Source organism: Vitis riparia, chromosome 6 (assembly GCF_004353265.1).
Source record: "Vitis riparia cultivar Riparia Gloire de Montpellier isolate 1030 chromosome 6, EGFV_Vit.rip_1.0, whole genome shotgun sequence".
NCBI classification, from domain to species: domain Eukaryota; kingdom Viridiplantae; phylum Streptophyta; class Magnoliopsida; order Vitales; family Vitaceae; genus Vitis; species Vitis riparia.
The window spans coordinates 3402321-3423567 of NC_048436.1; the positions used below are offsets into that span (position 1 = coordinate 3402321).

General features: G+C 28.7%; 2 protein-coding genes across 2 annotated transcripts; both read left to right on the forward strand.

The window, feature by feature from the left end:
- Positions 1-6623: 6623 nt before the first annotated feature.
- Positions 6624-8240, forward strand: LOC117916302. Its single transcript, XM_034832256.1, has 4 exons — positions 6624-6768; positions 7449-7634; positions 7715-7933; positions 8019-8240. Exons 2-4 carry the CDS (start codon positions 7461-7463, stop codon positions 8238-8240), a joined length of 615 nt encoding a protein of 204 aa, XP_034688147.1. The 5' UTR covers positions 6624-6768; positions 7449-7460.
- A 6930-nt stretch (positions 8241-15170) lies between these two features.
- LOC117916304 (histone H2B-like) lies at positions 15171-15815 on the forward strand. The gene has a single exon (XM_034832260.1). The coding sequence runs from the start codon at positions 15171-15173 to the stop codon at positions 15813-15815; it is 645 nt and encodes a 214-aa protein (XP_034688151.1).
- Positions 15816-21247: the final 5432 nt, after the last annotated feature.

Sequence of the window (21247 nt, forward strand, 5' to 3'; positions counted from 1 at the left end):
TAAATTAAGATATCAACAATATTTTTTCCTTTTCCTTTTTTTTTTCTTTTTTTTGTTATGGGTTTGAGAATATATATATGAAATAATATATTTAAAAAAAAAAAAAAGATGGCTTTGAATGGATGGATCGGGTAGAGATTGCGTAAATTTGCTTGGATCTTTTTCTGTAAAGAAAAGGACTTGGGAGGAGGACTTGGGTGGCTGCTCTCTGCCTCTCTCTGGGTCACGAGAATAATAAACACCGATTTTTCCTTCTTTTTTTTTCTTTTCTTTTAGTTAATTTCCAAAGAAATTATTGTGGGGTTGGGGAAGATTTTTTGGAAACCAATCAGAATCTTGGCTTTTGGCTGCCGCTGATGAGATGGTCCTCAAAAAAAGGGAAGTTAAAATGTTTTCTTAGCTTTCAGTTTCAGCAAACAGAAAAAAAAAAAAAAAAAAAATCTAGGATAATTAAAGAAATAAATATGGTAGTCGGATAATGATTAAATCATCCGTTAAAATATAACGCTAAAGTTGAGAGAAATTGGGAGAGTGGATGCGGCGTAGATGGCTTACATTGGTTGAAATTTCAATTTACATCATTGGCACAATAGAACATAAAGATATTATCCAAAATTACAGAAGAAAATTTCAATTGATACCTAATTTTGGAAGATATATTAGTCCTATACTAAGTTGTAGGATATATATATATTCTATCACTTATTTATTTTTTATATTACTTATTTTGTAAAATAAAATTTTTTATTATAAAATTAAATTTGTGGTTAAAAAAAGAACTAATTTTTTTTATAAAGTATATTGTAAAATAATATTAATATTATATATATATATATATATATATATATATGAATAACATAATCTAACTTTTTTTATTTATAAAGTTTAAATATTTTAATAATGAATATTATTAAACATAAGAGAGATTTCATTTTCTTAAATAGAAAATATTAAAATATAATATAATTTTTATTTTAAACATTGAAAAATAATATTTCAGATTGTTATTTTTTATTTATTTCACAAATTAAGTATAAATATGAGATAGTATAATATCTATCATTTGATATGTTACTTCATGATATGATATCCATTTGATATAATTTGAAAAATAGGTTTTGACTCACTAATATGAAAATATATAAAAAAAAAAATCAAATTATTTAAATCAATATTGTTTTCATTTATTTAAAAATAATTTAAAATGCATGTATTTTTTAATGAGTGATATAATTATTCCTTAAAATGTTATGTTTACTTAACATATCATCAACACAAATTAACAACTAGACTCTTCACGTAAATATTTTCCTTCATTTTACATATGTTTATTATTATTAGTAAATTAAATATATATATATATATATATATATATATACTTCTATCAAATAAATGTAGAGTACGTTTGATAGTAATTATAGAAAGTGTTTTTGAACTTTATAATACTTAAAAGATAAAATAAAGTTTTCAAGTGTTATAAAACCTAAAAACACTTCCTACAATATCGTAATCTTACAATAAGCAATATGTAAAAAAAAGACACCGGTAATAATAGGATTAAAAAAAATCGAAAATAAATTGATACAATATTCCATCAATCTCAATCCTACAATTTGTGTTTTAATTGAAGTACTCCAACTTGTACATTCTTTTACCTGAGGAAGTTGGAGGCTTGGAGCGCAATGATTACTTGGAGGAATATTAGCACTTGAGGATGCTCATTCATTCCTTTAATAGAATTCTTTCACATGCTTACATAACCACCAACAACATCAATAAAGTTTTATATGTCACTACATTCAGAGCTTTTGCTGAAACAATATTATATTAAATAAATAAAAAATTATCCTGAGATAAGAAGACTATCTCCAACATCGATTCAAAAGTCTATTCATCGGCGTATCCTAAAAGTGATGGATTAATAATAACACATCCTTGTGTTTTGTTAATTTTATTTTAATATATATATATATATATATATATATTGATTTAGGAAAACATATGGGATAAACTTTTCACAACTTTTCTTGGAAGTTTGTTTTGAAAATATTATTTTTAAAAATAAATTTAGATATTTTTAATTGTTTTTATAAAGGTGTTGATTTACGTGAAATGATTTATGATAAAAATTAGAAAAAATGAAAAAAAAAAAAAAAGATTTAACGTGGTTCGGTGGATTGTCTATGTCCAGGAGAACATGGAAGAAGACTTTCACTATATATCAAATTAGGATTACACAAAAATATTTATACTAACTCTCAAGTAATGAAATTACACTTTCAATCTATCGTTCGCTCACAACAATAAAAATACAAGTTTAAATGATAACCACTTCACTCCTGCATTTACCTTTTTTTTTTTTTTTTTTTAATGTCTTTCACTCAATATAAGCTACATACTACAATAAAAACATTTAAATAAAAATATGAAAAATACTTCATAAACTTTTTGCTTGAATATGATTATATCGTATAAATTTTGAGAATATATTCTAATTATTAATCATAATTTTATTTCTCTAAATAATTAAAAATAAAAAATTATTTTTTAAAATATTATTTGAAAAAATTCCTAAATTTTGTCAAAAACCCTTGGAAAACTTGTGAACCTGGAATAAGAATCAAAGAAATGTCCAAAATAAACATATGGATAAAACAATATCCACGTTAGACTGAGACAGCATTTGCTTATTCAAATATGGACTGTGACTCCTACGGCCCTACCCACCAGCATCCGCATATTTTGTTAGATATGTATAAAAGAATGCTTCCAAAATGACTTTTACGGATTTACCCCCCCACCTATCATATGGGCTGTCAAATCTGGAGCTTTAATATAAGAAATGCAGAAAATAAATAATTTAATTTTAATTGTCTTTCTTTCTTTCCTTTATATTTCTCCATCATAATCTTACTACTCCAGACTCCAGAGTCGATACCAAGGATAAATAATATGCCAATTCAAATATTTAAGAAAATTAAAATGAGTTTCACCAAACAACGTTAATTATTAAAATAAATAAATAAGTTTTAATTAACTTGTATGCACAAATTTTGTGAGGCCCTATAAAATTTGCAAAACAAAAATTTTATTAAAATTAATAATTGTGGAATACATTTTTTGTGTTAATATTTTTTTAAAATATTTTTTTCTCTGATTTTTTCACTTTAATTATATTTTGAAATACAATGATAAAAATGTTTTCTTAATTTCTCAAGTGACATAATACTTTTATAATACTTTTCTCATGTGGAATTGTTTTATCATTGATTTAAAGTCTCCTTTACTAAAGAAAATCATCATTATTTATAGGTGAAATTAAAAAATTAAATTTAAAATTCCTAAATTTTAGTTATTTAATTTAAAGAATTTTAATTTTGTAACTCATCTGTTTTCATTAATGAAATTTTGTAACTCATTTATTTTCAATTCTCTTTTGAGAAGATTTGCTTCATTTATAAACTTATCATTATGAGAATATTTATTTTTTTTAATTTTTTTTTTCATTTCAATTGGAAGATTTGTTTTTTATTTATAAAACTAAAGTTCATCCCATGCTACCTTTTGAATATATGTCACATATCAAATATGAGTGACTCATCATATTTTGGGTTCAAATTTTATTAAATTGGGAAGATACAATTTTAAATACCAATTTAACGATAATTTAATTCTCTAATTTTTTTTTAATGTTTACAAAATTTAATTTTAAAAATGATTTAAAATCATTAAATGTGAAGACTTAATTGTGATATGGATATGCAACATCTTCAATTTATTTTCCATGCTATGGTGGTTGGCTTTCATTGATTTATTTTTATTTCTATTTTTTTGAAAAATTTAAATAATATTAAATTGTAATGACTAATAACTAACTAGATAAATGATGGCTGATACAGAATAATTGATGTGTAACCTTCTGCCACAAAGGAAAATTAATACCGTCAAGAAAAGTCTAATGATGCTGCCTTTGACTTGAAAATATGGAATATGGTAATTAAAGACTTCAAATAATGCCAAAAAAAAAAACAAAGGATAGTGTCGGTGCTTAATGGTTGTTGGAAGAAGAATGGAGATTATTAATCATGATTGTCCCCATTTTTTGTTTTTTTTTTTTGTTTTTTGTTTTTTTATTTTTTGTTTTTTATTTTTAAATTATATTTTTTACTAAAGCATTTTTATAATGGATGAGATTCATTTTGAGAAGCTCTTAAATTCCAAGTCATGATGGAGAGAATATTTATAAAAAAAGAAAAGGTATCGATTTTTGGTTTGAATAATGTGGGAATGCCTTTTGGGCGTGCTCACATGGGAGATTACTTCATTATCTTCTACAAAAGTGGATAACCATCCTACCATTACTTTCATTAATTATTATTTTAATTTAATTAGTGAAGAGTTAATCATGAACCTTTCTTTTTTAAAATATTTTATTTTATTTTTAGATTTTTTTTTTTTAATGTGATTGTCGAATTCCTTGTTTTTTATTTAATATACTTTTAGACTTAATTTGATTGAGAAGATATGTATATTTTATAATATTATATTTCATTTATAGTACACACATATTTTATCATATTAATTCTAATAGAATTAAGGATGGTAATGAAACAGGTTTTTTCGGTATTTGTTTCGAACCCACCTTGTGCTCATCCCTAAATGAAATATGATATTCTTAGATATCATATCCAATAGAAATGAAATCCTAAGTTAATATATGTAATTAGATATATTATGTTATACTTATATTTAATTTGTAAAATAAATAAAGAAATGAAATGAAATGTTTGATATTTGTTTAAAGTAAAGAATATATTGCATTTCATCATTTGATTAAAAAAAAGTATGATTTTTTTATTTATATTTAATAATATTTATGATTAAAATATTTAAAATTTATAATGTATCTCACTATATATTTATAAAATATATTGTCATTTTTCTTATCCTATCACATGTTATATCAGTTAATTAAACATGGCCTTAAACTTTTTTAGTATTGAATTATTAGTTTTTGGAATATCTAAGTACTCATAAAATTGAGATATTTATTAATTTCGACTTAAACATCAGGCTTAGCAAATTTGACAATGCCTGACCCTTTTGTGAATTGGGGCTTTTGGGCTCAACTTTCACCTTTTGGGCCTAAATAATGGGCCTACAAAGTGAACCATAAGATGGGAGTCACTTTGTGGTAGACTGATATTGGGCCTTAATTTTTTTTTTTAAAAAAAAACTAAAAATATCTAGGAAAATAAAGTGATCAAAATATCACAACTTAGGTGGGTTAGGTTGTCCCAACCTAGATGTAACCAAAACTTTAAGGTTGTGTTTGATTGGATTAGATGGGAAATATCTTATACTATGACTTCCAATTGCTATGTTATTTTCATGTTTGATTTGTAAAAAGATAAAAAATAAAATGAAAAATTTATTGTATTTCAATGTTACATTTTAAAAATAAAAAATAAAAAATAAAAAATCATATCCCAATATTTTAAAAATAGGGACAATTGTGTTTGGACTTAGTTGGATCAAAAAATTAAGATTTGACACATAAAAGTTGCATAATTAATGAGAATAATATAAAATATGAAAAGATCAATATATCCTTCAAAACTATTTTGAATATTTTCTACCACAATGTTTAACAAACTTTTTTATCTTAATTTTTTTTTAATAATTATTCTGAAAATTTATTATTTTAGAAAACTATTTTTAAAAAAAATATATATATTCTAAAAATATATCATTTAAAAAAAATAATTTTGACATATTCTTAGTTATTTTTTACATACATAATTTTAAATATATATATTTTCCAAGATGTTTGCTTTTTAAATAATAATAATAATAATAATTTATTTTTATTTTTTTGGAAAAGGGTGTATTTTTTTCCAAATCACTAAATTAAATTAAATTTTATTGAGGTTTACAAAAGAAATAAAATTTAAATTAATGTTTTTTTACACTTTTTTTTTTATAGTCAATAAATGTCATTTTTGGAAAGATAAAAAATTTATATTATTTTTCTCAATTTTCACACTTTCTCTAGGTCTTGGGCTTAAATGATGAACTTATATGGACCAAAGCTTAATTTTTGGGCTCAACTAGATTCAAAACACAAATTTCCCTTAAAAATGTCATATCCCAACACCAGTTGGATTGGGCCCCAGCCTAATTATTCTTGAATCCACTCCATTTGGGCTTTTAGTATCTTGAGTGGGTTGAACGCCCAATGCAGAGGACAGGTGTCTGGTTTAAACGGGACAGCCTTTATGAAATCGAATCGGATCTCACAAAATAAATAAAATAAGATAAAACAAAATAAAAAAATCGACGTGGCATATCAAATTGAGGAGGTGAAAAACTTTAGAACATGGGCTTTTCTTGAATCGGTTCATTTTTAAATTTTTTGTAAATAAAACAAATTATTGAAATTAATATTCAAGAAAATATTTAATTATATTGAAGAAATGGGCCTTCTCAATAATTTAAGTCAAAAAAAAAAAAAATCCCCAAATTTTGATTTGGGAAAAAGGAAGGAGACGTTATGAACTCCCTCCCAACTCAAAATTAATTTTATTACAATTCCGCGCTTTTAAAAAAATGGAAACATAGTAGGAAACAAATTCCTGGACTTCACAATTTTTTACAGCTGGATTTACGTCATTCCATAAAATCAGTCGGATCAAGAACTGAAAACATTGAAAAGTGAAATCCACGGAGAAGACAGGGAATAAGGAACCAAACGCCTTGCAGTTGCAGGTATCTTCATTCCCTCGGTGCTTTCTTGTTATTATTAGGATGTTGTATCTTTTCTGAGTACAGCTCTCATCCCCATTGATTTTTCTGGGAAGACGATGGCCATTCAGATCGAGGTTACGCATTCGATTTTCTGAATTTTCTTGTGTCTTTATACGTTCTTTGTGGGTCCTCTTGAGTCTTGACTCAGAATATTTGTATGAGCACAATCTTGGAAGATGAATGAAGAAAAGAAGAAAAGAGTCTTGAAAAAAATTATTTTCTGCATGTTGAGATATGGTAATACATGATCGTTTTCTGAGTTTTTGTAGGATTTCAAAACCTAATTCTGATTATTCATGTCCATGTAAAAGTTCTACATCTCAATCTATGAAGAAAACGATGTTCGTAACTTTTAGGGTCTGTTTGGATGGTGGTAAATGCCAAGAAAAGTAGAAAACAAAGATGAAAAAGGAAAGAAAAATAAAATTTGGTTTAAATTCAATACATGTTTCTTGCATGCTTTTATAAATTTAGTATGAGTGAAACCTAGTAGTAACCGACTTAGTGGCTTTTGTGAAAATTGAAGAATCAAATGGTAAAGAAAATCAATGTGTTGTTTTGTCTTGTTCTAACTTCTAACACTCGCCTGCCATTAATGATGTCCTAATCATCTGGTTTGTGTGGGATTATGATATATACAGCCGCCAGCAGCGATGTTGGTGCCACCATGGGTGGAGAGTTTCTTGTCTACTCGGTTCTACAGCAACTGCACTAAGCATCCCGACGCCGCACACAAGGACTGCAACATGTTCTGCATCGACTGCAGAAGCGACGCCTTTTGCAGCCACTGCCGAATCTCACTACACTCGGGTCATGCCGTAATTCAAGTACGTTCTTACATTACTATCAATGAAAATTTTGATTTGAATATCACATTAGTTAATGATGAAAGTTAATTAATTCGCAGATACGACGATCGTCATATCATAATGCTGTGAAGGTGATGGAAGTTGAGAAGCTTTTGGATGTAAGTGGGGTTCAGTCGTACGTGGTCAACAAGTGTAAAGTAGTATATCTGGACCGGAAGGCACAGGTGAAGCCTAGTAATGGTAATGCCTCTCATGCATGTGAAGTCTGTCGTCGAGGTCTCTTGACCAACTTCCGTTTCTGTTCACTAAGATGCAAGGTTTGTTAATTAATTAATTAATTTCTCTTTTATTTTCTCTTAATTAATTTTATATATGACCCTTCTTGTTGATTAATTAATTCAGGTAGCGGGCATAATGGAGAATGGGAATGCAGGTTTGGTGAACGCCTGCAACAAGAGTGAAGAAGAGGGAAGTAAAGGAGAAGGAGAAAAGAGATCGTCGCTAAAAATAAAGTTCAGAGTAAGGGCGCCCCCACCGGCCAAACTCCCACCTTCTAATTCTAGAAAAAGGAAGGGCATTCCCCACAGGGCGCCGCTTTCAGGTCACCTGATTGGAGTTGTATAGCATTTAATCCTTGTACATTAGCCTATATAACTTTTCCCATATATATATATATATATATACCGTTAATGTTACTATTTTACTTCTTTTTGCTTTTGCTCTATACTTCTTTGAAAGGCCTTTTTGCTTGGTGTATTGTTTTGGGTTACATTGGTAGTGTTATTGTTATTGTTGAACTTCTTTTTGCTTTATCTTTGTGTATGCATAGCTTCAATGCATTTAGAGCCCCTAGCTGATGACACGAAGTCGTTCATGTCATCTAAGTCGTTTATGTCATCTAAAGGTTAGAGATGTTCATAAAATCTAAAACTCTGAGTTATATATATATATATATATAGTCAATAATATCTAAATTTTTTTTTATTTTTATTTAGTTGAACTTTAAAAATAATTATTCTTATTTTCTATTTTTATAAAAAAAAAAAATTTGTTTGGAATGAAGATAAATTTAAAACACGAGATAGGTTTACATACAATAAAATTTAAAAATAGTTTAATTAAGTTTTTTATTTTCACATTTTTAACACATAAAATAATAGAAAATTTTGCTTATTATATATGAAGCATATCTATTTTTAATATAATTAAATTATTTTTAAAGATAAAAACAAGAAAATAAACAAGGTGGCATATCCCATACCCCACCTTGTCTAAATCTTTTATAGGGACATGAATGATAATAAGTATATAAACGAGATGGGGTAGTTATCAACCGTACCCCACCTTGGTTCCAAACTTATTCCATCATTGTCCTTTTGCTTAAAAATATCCTCGACATGCCTTTCAGTTACTATAGATGTGAAATGTCTTGTCCGCACAGAATAAATTAGCGAGGATTAGGGTGTGTTTCACTCTATTTTTATTTGAAGTTTTTTTTTAAAAATTATTTATTAAATATGTCTCTAGAAAATATTAGAAATGAATTTTTTTTAATATTATAAGTAATTTTTCATATATTTTATTAAATATTTATTTAAAAAAAAACACTTTTGAAGTTAAAAACGATTTTTAGAATTATTATCAAATAGACTTTTAGGTTACATTTGATTAGAATGATAAAATATGATAGAAAATAAATATATTATAGTATATATATATCCTATCAACATGATATTTTAAAATAACATATTCAATGAGATATACTATATTATATTTATATTTATATTTAACTTGTAAAATAAATAAAAATTTTAATATTTAAAATAAAAATTATATCACATTCAAATATTTTCTATTTAAAAAAATAAAAATTTTGTTATGTTTAATAATATTCATGATTAAAATATTTAAATTTTATAGATAATTTTTTTATATTATGTTATTTAATATATAAAAATAATTTATATATCATATATTAATATTATTTTATAAATATTTTTTAGTTTTTTTAATCATAAAATTATTTTATAATAAAAAAATTATTTTGTAAAATGAGTATATTAAACAATAAAATAAAATAAAATTTTGATATATGAGATATGTATATCCTATATCTTATCATGAGATTAACATATTTCATGTGAAATGAATAAAAAAATAAAAATAGATAATATATTTTACCAATTATCATATCTCATTTTGGTTGAATATATGATATAATAAGTGATGAAACAATTTATCTTTTTCAATCATGAATTAAACATGGGATATAATATAACATCCCCTCTCTTATTCTATCTCATGTTATATCTGACCAATTAAATATGATCTTAATATTTAAATTTTTAAACTTTTAGTTAGTAAATTAGTGTATATAAATCTCAAAAAAGATTACAAGTGACTGACAGTACTACAAATATGATATATATTAGTGACACTCCAACATTACTTAAACCACTTAACTTGATATAAAACTTTTTATTTATTAAACCAAGTGAAAGCTCAAAGAACGAAGGTAACTTAACATTATATCATAACTCTTATTTATTGAACTCTTATAGCCTACCTATCTTGACATATATTATTGGGCACTACATAATCCTTTTGGATAATTGAAAGTTTAATAATTATTATACACCATAATTTATTGTTCTTATGTTAACAAATTTGTTGGAATGTAATTTTTGTATCTACTTTTTCAAACAAATAACACACAATTGTCTTTTACAGAAACATAGGAAAACAAACATGTTAATAGAAGAAATTCCAAAAAATATTTTGAAAAACAAAAAACATATCGGGGTACCTTTTCATTTAAGATGTGACTTCCACTTTGATGCATGCAGTGGCACAAACATATAGACGGATATACCTCATGTCCATGGAATATCTCTTTTGCAGGTTCAGCAATTATGGGTATAAATATAAAGTATTTTACTGTATGGAATCATCAAAGGCAAAATGGAACAAGGAAGCTTAGGAAGGGAATGAAAAGCTGCAAACATTAGCCGACATGGGAAAGCAAAGAGAGAAGAAGAGTGTAACTGTGTAAGAGAAGATACGTGACAGGAAATTTCATGTCCCTGTCAGGCATCAAATTATTCTGTAGAGGTCCGAAACATAAAAACGGTATCCTATGCGGCCTGTGTACATGCAGACAAGTTAGAGAAAGAATACAAGTACATGACTTGACAGGTGAAGAGGGAACAGAGATAAGGGCTCTTGCTTGTGTTCATATGGGCTTTTGCCTAGGACTCCCCCTTGTTCAAGAAGCTGCATAAATGGCTAAATCCAATGCTTTTGCTATTTTCCCCTTTTCTACGGCTTAATCATTGCCATATTTGATTACTTCAAAATTGATCTTTTTTATTTTACAAGGACAAGTTCTACACTTTTAGCTAAAAATTTTCAACCAACTGTACTGGGAATATGATGGATGAAGACCTATGTTTTATACCACGGCATGCAGCCTCAATAAGGTATATAAATTAGCTCACGATGCCCCAAAAATTGATTAATTAATTTAGGTTTCTAATAAATACCTTTGAAGTAAAATATATATATTTTACTAATGACCTCAGTACTCGTAAAAATATTCCTACTTGGTGGGGTTTATTTTTTTAATTTTTTATTAAAAATAATTTGTTTCCAAAATTTAGATAATATGTTTTTTTTTTCACTTTTTGTTGATAACTTATTCCTTAAGCTTTTTTATTGAATAGAAAAAAGAAAAATATTTAAGGTCTTTTCAAAAATAATTTTGAAAAATAGTTTTTAAAAATTATTTTTTAATTTTTATATAATAAAAGTTTGTTTGAAAACTTAAAATGTTTTTAATATTTTTTTATATCTATTGTTTTATTTTTAATCATTCTACATATATATTTGTATAATTATTTCTTAAAACAACTTTTTAGAAAATAAGTGAAAACAATAAAAAACAATTAAAAGATGTTTATGAAAACATTATATTTTTTGTTCTTAATAATAGAAAACAATTTTTGATTGTAAAATGGGTTTTCTATATTTTTTATTTTTGAGAATAGAAAACTATTCTAAAATACTGTTCCTAAACAAATACTTAATTTTTTTCTAGAGATTAAAAGGTAATATATGTTTTTAAATTAATTTTTAATATATAATAGAAATAAAATATTAAAAAAATGAACAACTTCATTCTTAATATTATTAAATACTATTTAATTTTAAGTCTTATTTAAAATTAAGTTAAAAAAAGACAAACATTGAACTCTCCTTTGATGAGTAATACAATTCCAATCATATATGAGTTTAGTAATTAGTAACTCTCCTACAAACACTTCTTCATTAAAGTTTCTAAAAACATAAAATACTCTTACTAACTTTTCTTGTCTTAGAAGTAATCTAATCCTGGATAGATATGAACTTAGGAGTGTACTTGGTACTGATTCTAAAAAATATTTTTAATTTTTTTAACACTTAAAAATATTTATTTTTCAAATATTAAAAAAATTAAAAACCACTCTAAACATTCTATGTAATATAACATTCCATATCGCTTGAAACACTTCCCTAAAAAAGTTTCCAAAAACGAACTTCAAGTTTAAAGTTGTTTTAAATTTTAATTAGAAACCTCCCTTCTATATATTGTTTTCCCTGAGATAAAATACTCTCCAACTCGCACATCCTACAGTAGCTATGGCAAAACACAGCCATCCCTGGTGAGGGAAAAAGTCTATAGTGAATTGATGAGTTCTGAGAATGGAGTGAAATAGTAGTTCTGCTTAGTGGTGTCATTCCTTAAAGCGACAACACAACCTAGTTTGTAATTTTATGGGGAAAAAAAAGGAAGTGAAACAGGTCGGGTAATAAGGAAGAATACAAGAGAAGAAGGTGCGAACGTGAGAAGACGTCTATATTTCAGAAGATAAAGAGATATTACAAGACAAACTCTCTGTCTCTCTTTCCCTACCCTTCTAGTTTCCAAAGTAGACCCTTTTTCCATCTCCATGGCTAGAGAATACCCTCAGCTTCAACTAATCCCACCACCATCTGTTGAAGAAAATCGTGAATCAACCTTGACAACAGATGATCCTGAAGGCTGTAGAACCCCGACTTCTCGCGATCACAAGATCCCATCAATTCTAAGCTGTCCGCCGGCCCCGAAAAAACGAGGAAAAGTACTTTCACAGAAGAGAAAATTTCAAGAAGTGCAGTTCTTTGAGTTCACCGGAGGAGATGAGGTAGATTCCCTCTTCAAATCAAGCTTTGAACTTTTTAGGGTTTCGTCTCGCAGCGTTAAGAAGAAGAGGTATACGAGTAAAGGAAACTGAGCCTAGGTCACTTTTCCATTTTATTTTATATATACATAACCGCTGCTTCTTAATAATACCAGCAACGATTTTACTGATGAAAACTTGTCTACATGGGATGTGGGATATGGATCCTCACTATGTGTATATGACATTCAATATTATGGCGATTTGGCTGAACTATCCAATGAATTATGAGTATCCGTACATAAGCAATCCAAGTTGTTTCTAACAATATTGCTTCGTTGATCTCATATTATATATGGTATACTTTTTCTGGCCTTTTCCCTTTGGGAAGAATGATGAATGATTTGCAGGATAATGATACTGTGCATGTCTCAACATGGTCCTGATTCTTGAACGGAGCTCATTAATTTCAAAACAAAAATAATAATAATAAATTAAATCAAAATAAGAATAAAGCAAGAATAAGGGATTGGGAATAGCCTTCTTTGAGGTTAAAAATTTAGGATTGTTTGGATCTTCCTGCCTTGAAAGAAAGGAAGGAAAAATGAATGTTTCATAATGTAAATTTCAAAATAATTTGTATTATATTTTATTTTTCTTCATAAATTTCATAAGAAATTAAATAGGAAAATTAATTCTGATTTTTTTTTTCTACTTTCTTTTAGCACTTCCCATGACCCAAAAGGTCACCCAACAAAGATGCAGCCATGTTTTCTCCATAGGAGTCTAGATTATTTTGAAATTAGTTCTCTAGTTCTCTTAAGCTTCTTTAAAGGAAAAAGAAAAAGAAAAAGAAAAAGAAAACTAAATATGTATAAAAATTGTTCAAAGTTTTGTACAATGGAATTCCTCCCATCATAAGTTTCAAAATGGGAATGAAGCTGCCTTTCCAAGGATAAACTCTTGGAACTAAGTCCTGCAAAAAGACTGTAGCATGCTAGCATATATTGTGATTTATTCTGGGAATGTATTGGTGAGAGTTCCATATACTTACCAAGTATATGAACATGTGACCAAAACAGTGAGGCTATTCAATGTATAAGAACCACCCCAGTATCATATTTTAGGACAGGCTATAATTATTATTCAATGGAAAGATTGATCGTGTGAGTCATGTTTTAAGCTTAGCCCACCAAAAACAAAAACAAAAACAAACAAACAAACAGCTTGTTCTATGTACAGTATGGAAAAGGAAGAAAAAAAGTAAAAAATAGAAGGATGGAGCAGCCCCGCAACCCCTTCACTGGTTTTGGCATTTTTTTTATGGGAATCCAATGTGCACCATCACAACTCCATTATTAGGTTTATGGGTTTTCTTTGAGCGGGGGGCAACGTAGCATTTTTCATTTTATTTTCTTTTTCAAACAGTTCAATTATTGCCTTTTCAAACCCACAGATATAGACGATGAGTGCCCTGTAAGATGTTACATGATCCCAAGTAATTATTACCAAAAAATGAAAATCCTTGTTAATTCTATAAAAAATATATGATTAATATGGTTTAGAAAAGAGTCTTGGAATATGTTTGTGATTGGGATGCTAGTGATGGCGCCTGCAATTATAGCCATGTTTGTGCCCATCTGCAAGGTCAACTGCTCAGATTGCATGTGATACGGCCCGTGTATCGAATCTATTATAAGCTCTGAGCCGTGTACAAGACGATTTTGAACGAGAAAAAAATCATTGAATGAATATATAAATATATATAAAAGGGCACCATTTGAAATGGTAAGTATCCTGTAAAAGTAGCCCATAGCTACAGGCTTGGGTCAAAACTCTGGCGTTAATGGGCCCGCCCTAGGCTTCTGCCCCGATTTCACAATTCTCTCCTGTGTCGAAGTATCGATCAAGAAGTGTTGAAAAAAATAATATTTTAATTGTCATAATTTTGTTTTTTCAAAACCCTGCCAATCTCTTCCCATGTGGTATGTTGGTTCGACCGACGGAGTGTCCATTTGCTGCCTTCAATTTTTTAAAAGTTTCTAATGACATGAGCAATTATATATAGAAGTTGGTTAATAATAGATCATTTTTGTAAATAGAATTTTAATTTTATTTACTCCGAAGGAGGGAGTAAAAAGGTGAAGACCGACTGGGCCCTTGAGGAGGATGTTGGCTTTTACTTTTAACCCACGTAGCCGTTTGATCAGAGAAGGCTTGACACCTGCCCCGCCATATGTCAACCCCTTACACTACCACGATGGCACCACAGCCCATTCCTCCCATTCAAATTCCCAGTCTCTTTCTGTGATTTTCAAATTTGTGACACGGAGAGGGACAAAAGCAAAACAAAGGAATGGCTCCAAAGCGTTCTGGCAAGACTAGGAGTAAGGTGGTGGTGAAGGCAGCCCGGAAAGTGGTTCAAGAAACTGTCGAAGTGACGGTACTTGCCAGCAAGCAAAAACCACCCAGGGAAGAGCAAGGGAAGAAAATTTCTAAAAAGGACAAAGCACCAGAGGAATTGCAAAGGGAACAAGTTTCAGCTGATGAGGAACCAGAGAAAGAGCTTCCCACTCCAGTGACACAAGAAGAACCACCAAAAAAGGAGGAAGAGAAGAAGACGACGACAACACAAGAAGGGAGAGAAGAGAAGAAGAGGGGGAGGAGGAGGAGGACAAGCGGTAGGAGAAGAAAGGAGGGAGGTGAGGGGTACAAGAGGTACGTGTACAGGGTACTAAAGCAGGTGCACCCTGGACTGGGAGTATCGTCGAAGGCCATGACTGTGCTGAGTGGCTTCATGAACGACATGTTCGAGAGAATAGCGGAAGAAGCAGCGAAGCTGTCCAAGTACACAGGCAAGACAACGCTATCAGCAAGGGAGATTCAAGGCGCCGTCAAGCTGGTTTTGCCTGGAGAGCTCCAAAAACATGCCATGGCTGAGGGGACTAAGGCCGTTTCTAATTACATGGACTATGCTGCTGCAGGAGGCCACAAGCAGTAGACCCAGGATTTTCCCTGACCTCCTTTTTCACTACTTGATTTCAATGGAAATAGGAGTACTGATTAATATGATGGTCAACCCACTTCATGCTGTGGGGTGGTTTTGTGGAAAAGGGGCACATTGGTGTTGTGGACCTGGGGATTTTACTTTGTAATTTTCTAACTCTAGCGTGTTTTGTTTTTTGTTTCTTAGTGTTATTAATTTTAGATCATTTTAAGTATTTTCTTTCATTTTTTCCATTTTTAATTTTTTTTTTTTTTGGTTATGTGCATCTTCATGGATCTTGTGATATGAACCCTAGCTAATTGATTGGCATGACGAGGGCTCATGTTCTTCATTAATTGACAGAGAGGGGAGAATGATTTAATGAGTATGTTTCAAAGACTATCTAGAAAAGGCGGTGGCTTAATTTTCGCAGCTTCCAACTTCCATGGAAGGTCTTTTATCCTTGTTCATATTTATTTCTATCCTTAAAAATTAAAAAAGAAATTATTTAAATTTTCATGGGAAAATTATGAGTTAGATTTTAGCAATTTGCTTTGAAAAAGGAGTTGGTAGGAAAATAGTATTCTCGTGTTTATTATATACAAGACAATTATAATATTATTTAAATTTCGGTTTTAGTTATTTGGTTAAAATTACTAAACAAAATTATAAAAAAAAGGAAGTAATATTTTAAGAAAAATTATAAAAATCATATAAGTTATACTTAAGTTAGATTATTATAAATTTTCATGTATTTTATGCCAGTGTATTTGTATATGCAAGTGTACTTGAACTAAGGATTGTTTTAAAAAAATTACAATTACTAAACAATGACATGGGTTAGTTTATAATATATATGACAAAACTGTTGAGATACAATGGTCAATTTAGCAAGCCAATATAAAATCAATCCATGTAGTCATATATTCCTAACATGAGCCCTATAAGTATTGTTAGGTATCGACCTAGTTAGTGGATTGATAGCCATGCGGTTCGTAAAAATGTGCTTTAGGATCATTTTCTCCTACACAGCCATGTCTTGAATGACATAATGTATGATGTTGATGTTTTGGGTTCGATAATGATACTTGGGGTCCTTCTCATAGGCAAGAGTCACCATGCTGTCACAGTGGATCGTCATAGGCTCATAAGTGCATGCGACAATGACAAGCTCCTAAAGGAGCCTTTTCAACTAAACACCCTCCTAAACAATAGTTGAGCATGTAGTATACTCTATTGTAGATAATGCTATACACAATTGCTTTTTATTACTCCAAGGTATGATGCCATCATTGAGGAGAAAAGTATGACTAAACGATGATTTGTGTTCATCCAAATGCTACCCAAATACGTGTGACTATGTCTTTAAAAAACCGTTCTTGAAGCATACAAACACAAATAGCCTTCTATTTGATTCAAAACAATTCAAGGACTAAGTTTTCTTGATAGATCATATCTTCTTTTTTATGCTAACCTTGGTTAATCTCATATTTGATGATAATAGAATAAGAATTAGATTTAACGTTTTATCTAAATGTATTACGTAAGAATATTTTTAAAAAGACAATTAAGAAGAAGATATATTAAGTCAAAAGAAAATCAAGATGAACTAGAACATCGAAGAAAAAGTTTATCAAATTAATGTCTAAGATGTTTTCATAAGATTATTGATAAACAAAGTTCATGTAGTGTTATATCCTTTTCTAAAGCATCTTATTTTGTTCATAAGTCTTTAATCAATTTTATTTTTTTATAATTTAGATGAAAATCAATTTGAGGAAAAACTAAAACTTAAATTGGTGAAGAAATATTGTTATGAAGTTTTTTCAAAATGTTAAAGAGTTAATAATCAAAATTTTCTCATGTTTTGGAACTTAAAATTGCAAAACTATCAAAATTACAAGGGAATTGGTCAACCCCTAGGTCCATCGGTCGATGTAAAGTGTGCCTAAGGGCTAGTTTAACTTTCCAAATCCTATATAAGGTTCCTATATTTCATTTATTGAAGAAAGAATTGTTTCAAAATATTCGCCAATAATTTATTGAGCCTTAGAAAAACATTTTGAGTGCATTGAGCTTCAATTTACATTCTATCACTCGAGGAAATAAAACAAGTATGAGGTATCACTTTGAGATTATCAAGTACAAGTATCATTGCAGTGAGGAATTATTAAAGAGTGAAACATTTCTTGAGGTTTGTGAAAGGTTCCTTGGACACAAGAATCAAAGTGTAAAAGTTTGAAGCTTTGTATAATGACTTGCTCCTAATTATATAGATATTGTCCGTTATGGGTGTAAGGGGAGTCTTCACGACTTTAAAATACATTTTTAAAGTAGTGAGGACCCCTTTGAACATAGAGCAGACGATATTTACATGATTGAGTGTGAGTCGTTATAAAGGGTATTAGAGCTAATCCTTGACCCTGGTGTGGGGGTTTGTTAGGCCTTGTCGAGGGCATTTATCTATTTGGCTCCACAATCCTATGGAAAACAGTGAGAACGTTGTGTCTGCATGAGTGAGTGTTTATAACATCCCACATCGAGCAGATATGTTTTAAAGTCATAAGGACCCTTTTGAGTTTAGAGTGGACAATATCTACATGGTTGGGTGTGAATCGTTACAAATAGTATCAAAACCAATCCCCGACCCCAGTGTAGGGGTTTGTTTGGCTCCTCAATCCCATAAGACTTAACGAGGATATTGTGTCTACATGAGGGGTGTTTATGATGTCTTACATCGGATATGAGGGAAAATTCCTAGCACTATTGTAACAACTCACATCCAACCTTATAGATATTGTCCGTTTTGGACCTAAAGGGACCCTCGTGACTTTAAAACACGTCTTAAAGCCGTGAAGGCTCCTTCAGACCCAAAACGGACAATGTCTACAAGGTTAGGAGCAAGTCGTTACAAATAGTATCAGAGTTGATCTCCAACCTTAGTATGATAATTTATTTAACCCTATAAGGGGTGTTTGTCTGTTTAGCTCTACAATCCCATGTGACATAATGAAGATATTATGTTTGCATAGAAGGTGTTTGTAATGTCCCACATTATATATGAGAGAAAGTTCTTGATACTATAAATGAAGAGACTCCTCTTAACCTTGTAGATGGTTTTTTAAAGTCATGATGACCCATTTGAGTTCAGAGCGAATAATTTCTACATGGTTGGATGTAGGTCGTTACAAATTGTATTAAAGCCGATTTTCGACCTCGGTGTAAGGGTTTGTTTGGCTCTGTATGAGGCGTTTGTCTGTTTGATCCTACAATCTTATGGGACACAATCAGGACATTGTCTGTATTAGTGAATGTTTGTAATATCCCACATCAGGTAGACAACTTTTAAAGTCATAAAGCCCCTTTGAGCCAAAAGCGGACAATATCTATATGATTGAGTATAAGTCGTTACACTTTGCCTTTAAAAGTCTTATTGGTAGTAGAATTCTTAGCGTATAATTGAAGTTTAAGAAAAATGAATGTAGATAAGGATATATTAGATTGAACAATTATAAAATTGGAGTTTGCATTATTTCCTCCATTTTTTGTGTATTCCATTGTCTTTATTATTGTCAATTATTGCTTATAATTTCTATTTGCATTCATATTTATAAAATTTGTAAAATGTGATCATCACCTAAATGGGACCTTTTTTTGGGTGTTACCTTAAATGGATTAACATAAACAAAATATTTAATAAAAAATTTTATGAGTTTGAAAATTAAGATAATTTGTTTTTATTATACAACATTATATTTGGATTATTGACGTTGGAAGTTTCAACGAATAAAATATTTGGTTGTTACCATAACTGTGATTAACATAAACATCATATTTAATAAAAACTTTTATGAGTTTGCTTTTATTATACAACATTATATTTGGGGCATGTTTGGTTTGAAAATTTTGAGGGAAAGAAAATAGAGAGGAAATATGGAAGGAAAGAGAAATGAAGGGGAAAAAAATAGATTCAAAATTAATAAATTATTATTATGTATTTTTTAAAACTTATTTCACTTAATTCTCTCTATTATATAAAGATTAAATAATTTTAAAATATATAAATTTTTAACTAATTTTAATTATATTTAATTTTCTTTAAAAAATTTTATGGTGAAACAAAATATGAGAAAATCATTTTCCTTTGTATTTTTTTTTCTTTCTTTGATATTTTTCAAGAACCAAACATAATCTTAGATTATCAACCTATGAAGTTTTGATGAATAAAATGAATAAAAAATGGAAATAATTTTATTAAAACAGAACAACAAATTGAAGGATAAAACTTATGACTTGGAATAATTTTCATTCAATATTTGATTAGTTGAAGGTATAATATTTCGTCTTCTAAAATCTACGAGTTAAGAAATTTTCTATTAGTTTTTTTTTTTCTAAAGAAAAACCATTTCATTAATAAATAAACAAATAATGGTTAATATGAGACTATTTTAGGGATGGAAAAGTCCTAAAAAAAATTGAATATAATATTCTCCGTACACGTATGGTAGTGTATTTAGATTCTATGGCTTTGTAGCCGTTATTTGTATCATATAGGTTGGAACTATTTTTTAGAATAATTTTCTACTTTTTCTTTGTTTTTGTTTTTTTTTTTTTAAAAAAGAGAAAACATGTTTGAAAGAACATTTTTAGTTGTTATTTATTATTTTTACTTATTTTTTAGAGTTATTTTAAAAAATAATTATATAAATATGTAAAGTAGTTTAAAATAAATACTATATATCAAAATTATTTTTAAAACATATTTAAAAATATTTAAAACAGATTAAAAATATTTTAAGTTTTTAAATAGACTTTTATTTTATAAAAATAAAATAGGAGTTTTCAAAAATTATTCTTAAAAAATGTTTTTCAGAATTATTTTAAAAAACAATTACCAAATAGAGTTTTAATCTTCCTCATTTCTACCTTAGTCTCATTTTTTGTATTCAAGGTCATTTTTTATGCTAATTTTTATTTTTTATTTTTATATATTTTGAACAATGGAGATTGAGATTTCTAAAGTTACATACTTGAGATTTTAATTCATTCAATTTCTCTTGAATTAAGTTTCAGACCAAACATAAATAAACTACAATAAAAATAAATAAATAAATAAAAAGACCATTCAAATAAAAAATAAAAAAAAATGCCAACTATTTTAGTTGTAAAGTAGGCGTCTCTTTTTGTTCTAAGTTTGGCCACATCCATTTGCATTATTACATAGTCCTAATTTGAACAAAGTCAAGTCAATAATTATTTTCAAAGAAAAACATAAGGTGCACTTCATACTTCCACTGACCCACCTACAAGGCTTAAGGCAATTACATAAATTTACAGCATTTGGTAGCAGTGCTTCCAAGTAATAAATCCAGCATTCATGCACACTAAATTATGATGCTAATTTGAATCTAAATCATACACCACGCTAATATGAGTTGCCATATCAC

Coding starts and splice junctions, on each gene's coding strand:
- LOC117916302 (XM_034832256.1), top strand. CDS start 7,461: ATGTTGGTGCCACCATGGGTGGAGAGTTTCTTGTCTACTCGGTTCTAC. Junction 7,635..7,714: donor CGGGTCATGCCGTAATTCAA/GTACGTTCTTAC, acceptor ATTAATTCGCAG/ATACGACGATCGTCATATCA. Junction 7,934..8,018: donor TCTGTTCACTAAGATGCAAG/GTTTGTTAATTA, acceptor TAATTAATTCAG/GTAGCGGGCATAATGGAGAA.
- LOC117916304 (XM_034832260.1), top strand. CDS start 15,171: ATGGCTCCAAAGCGTTCTGGCAAGACTAGGAGTAAGGTGGTGGTGAAG.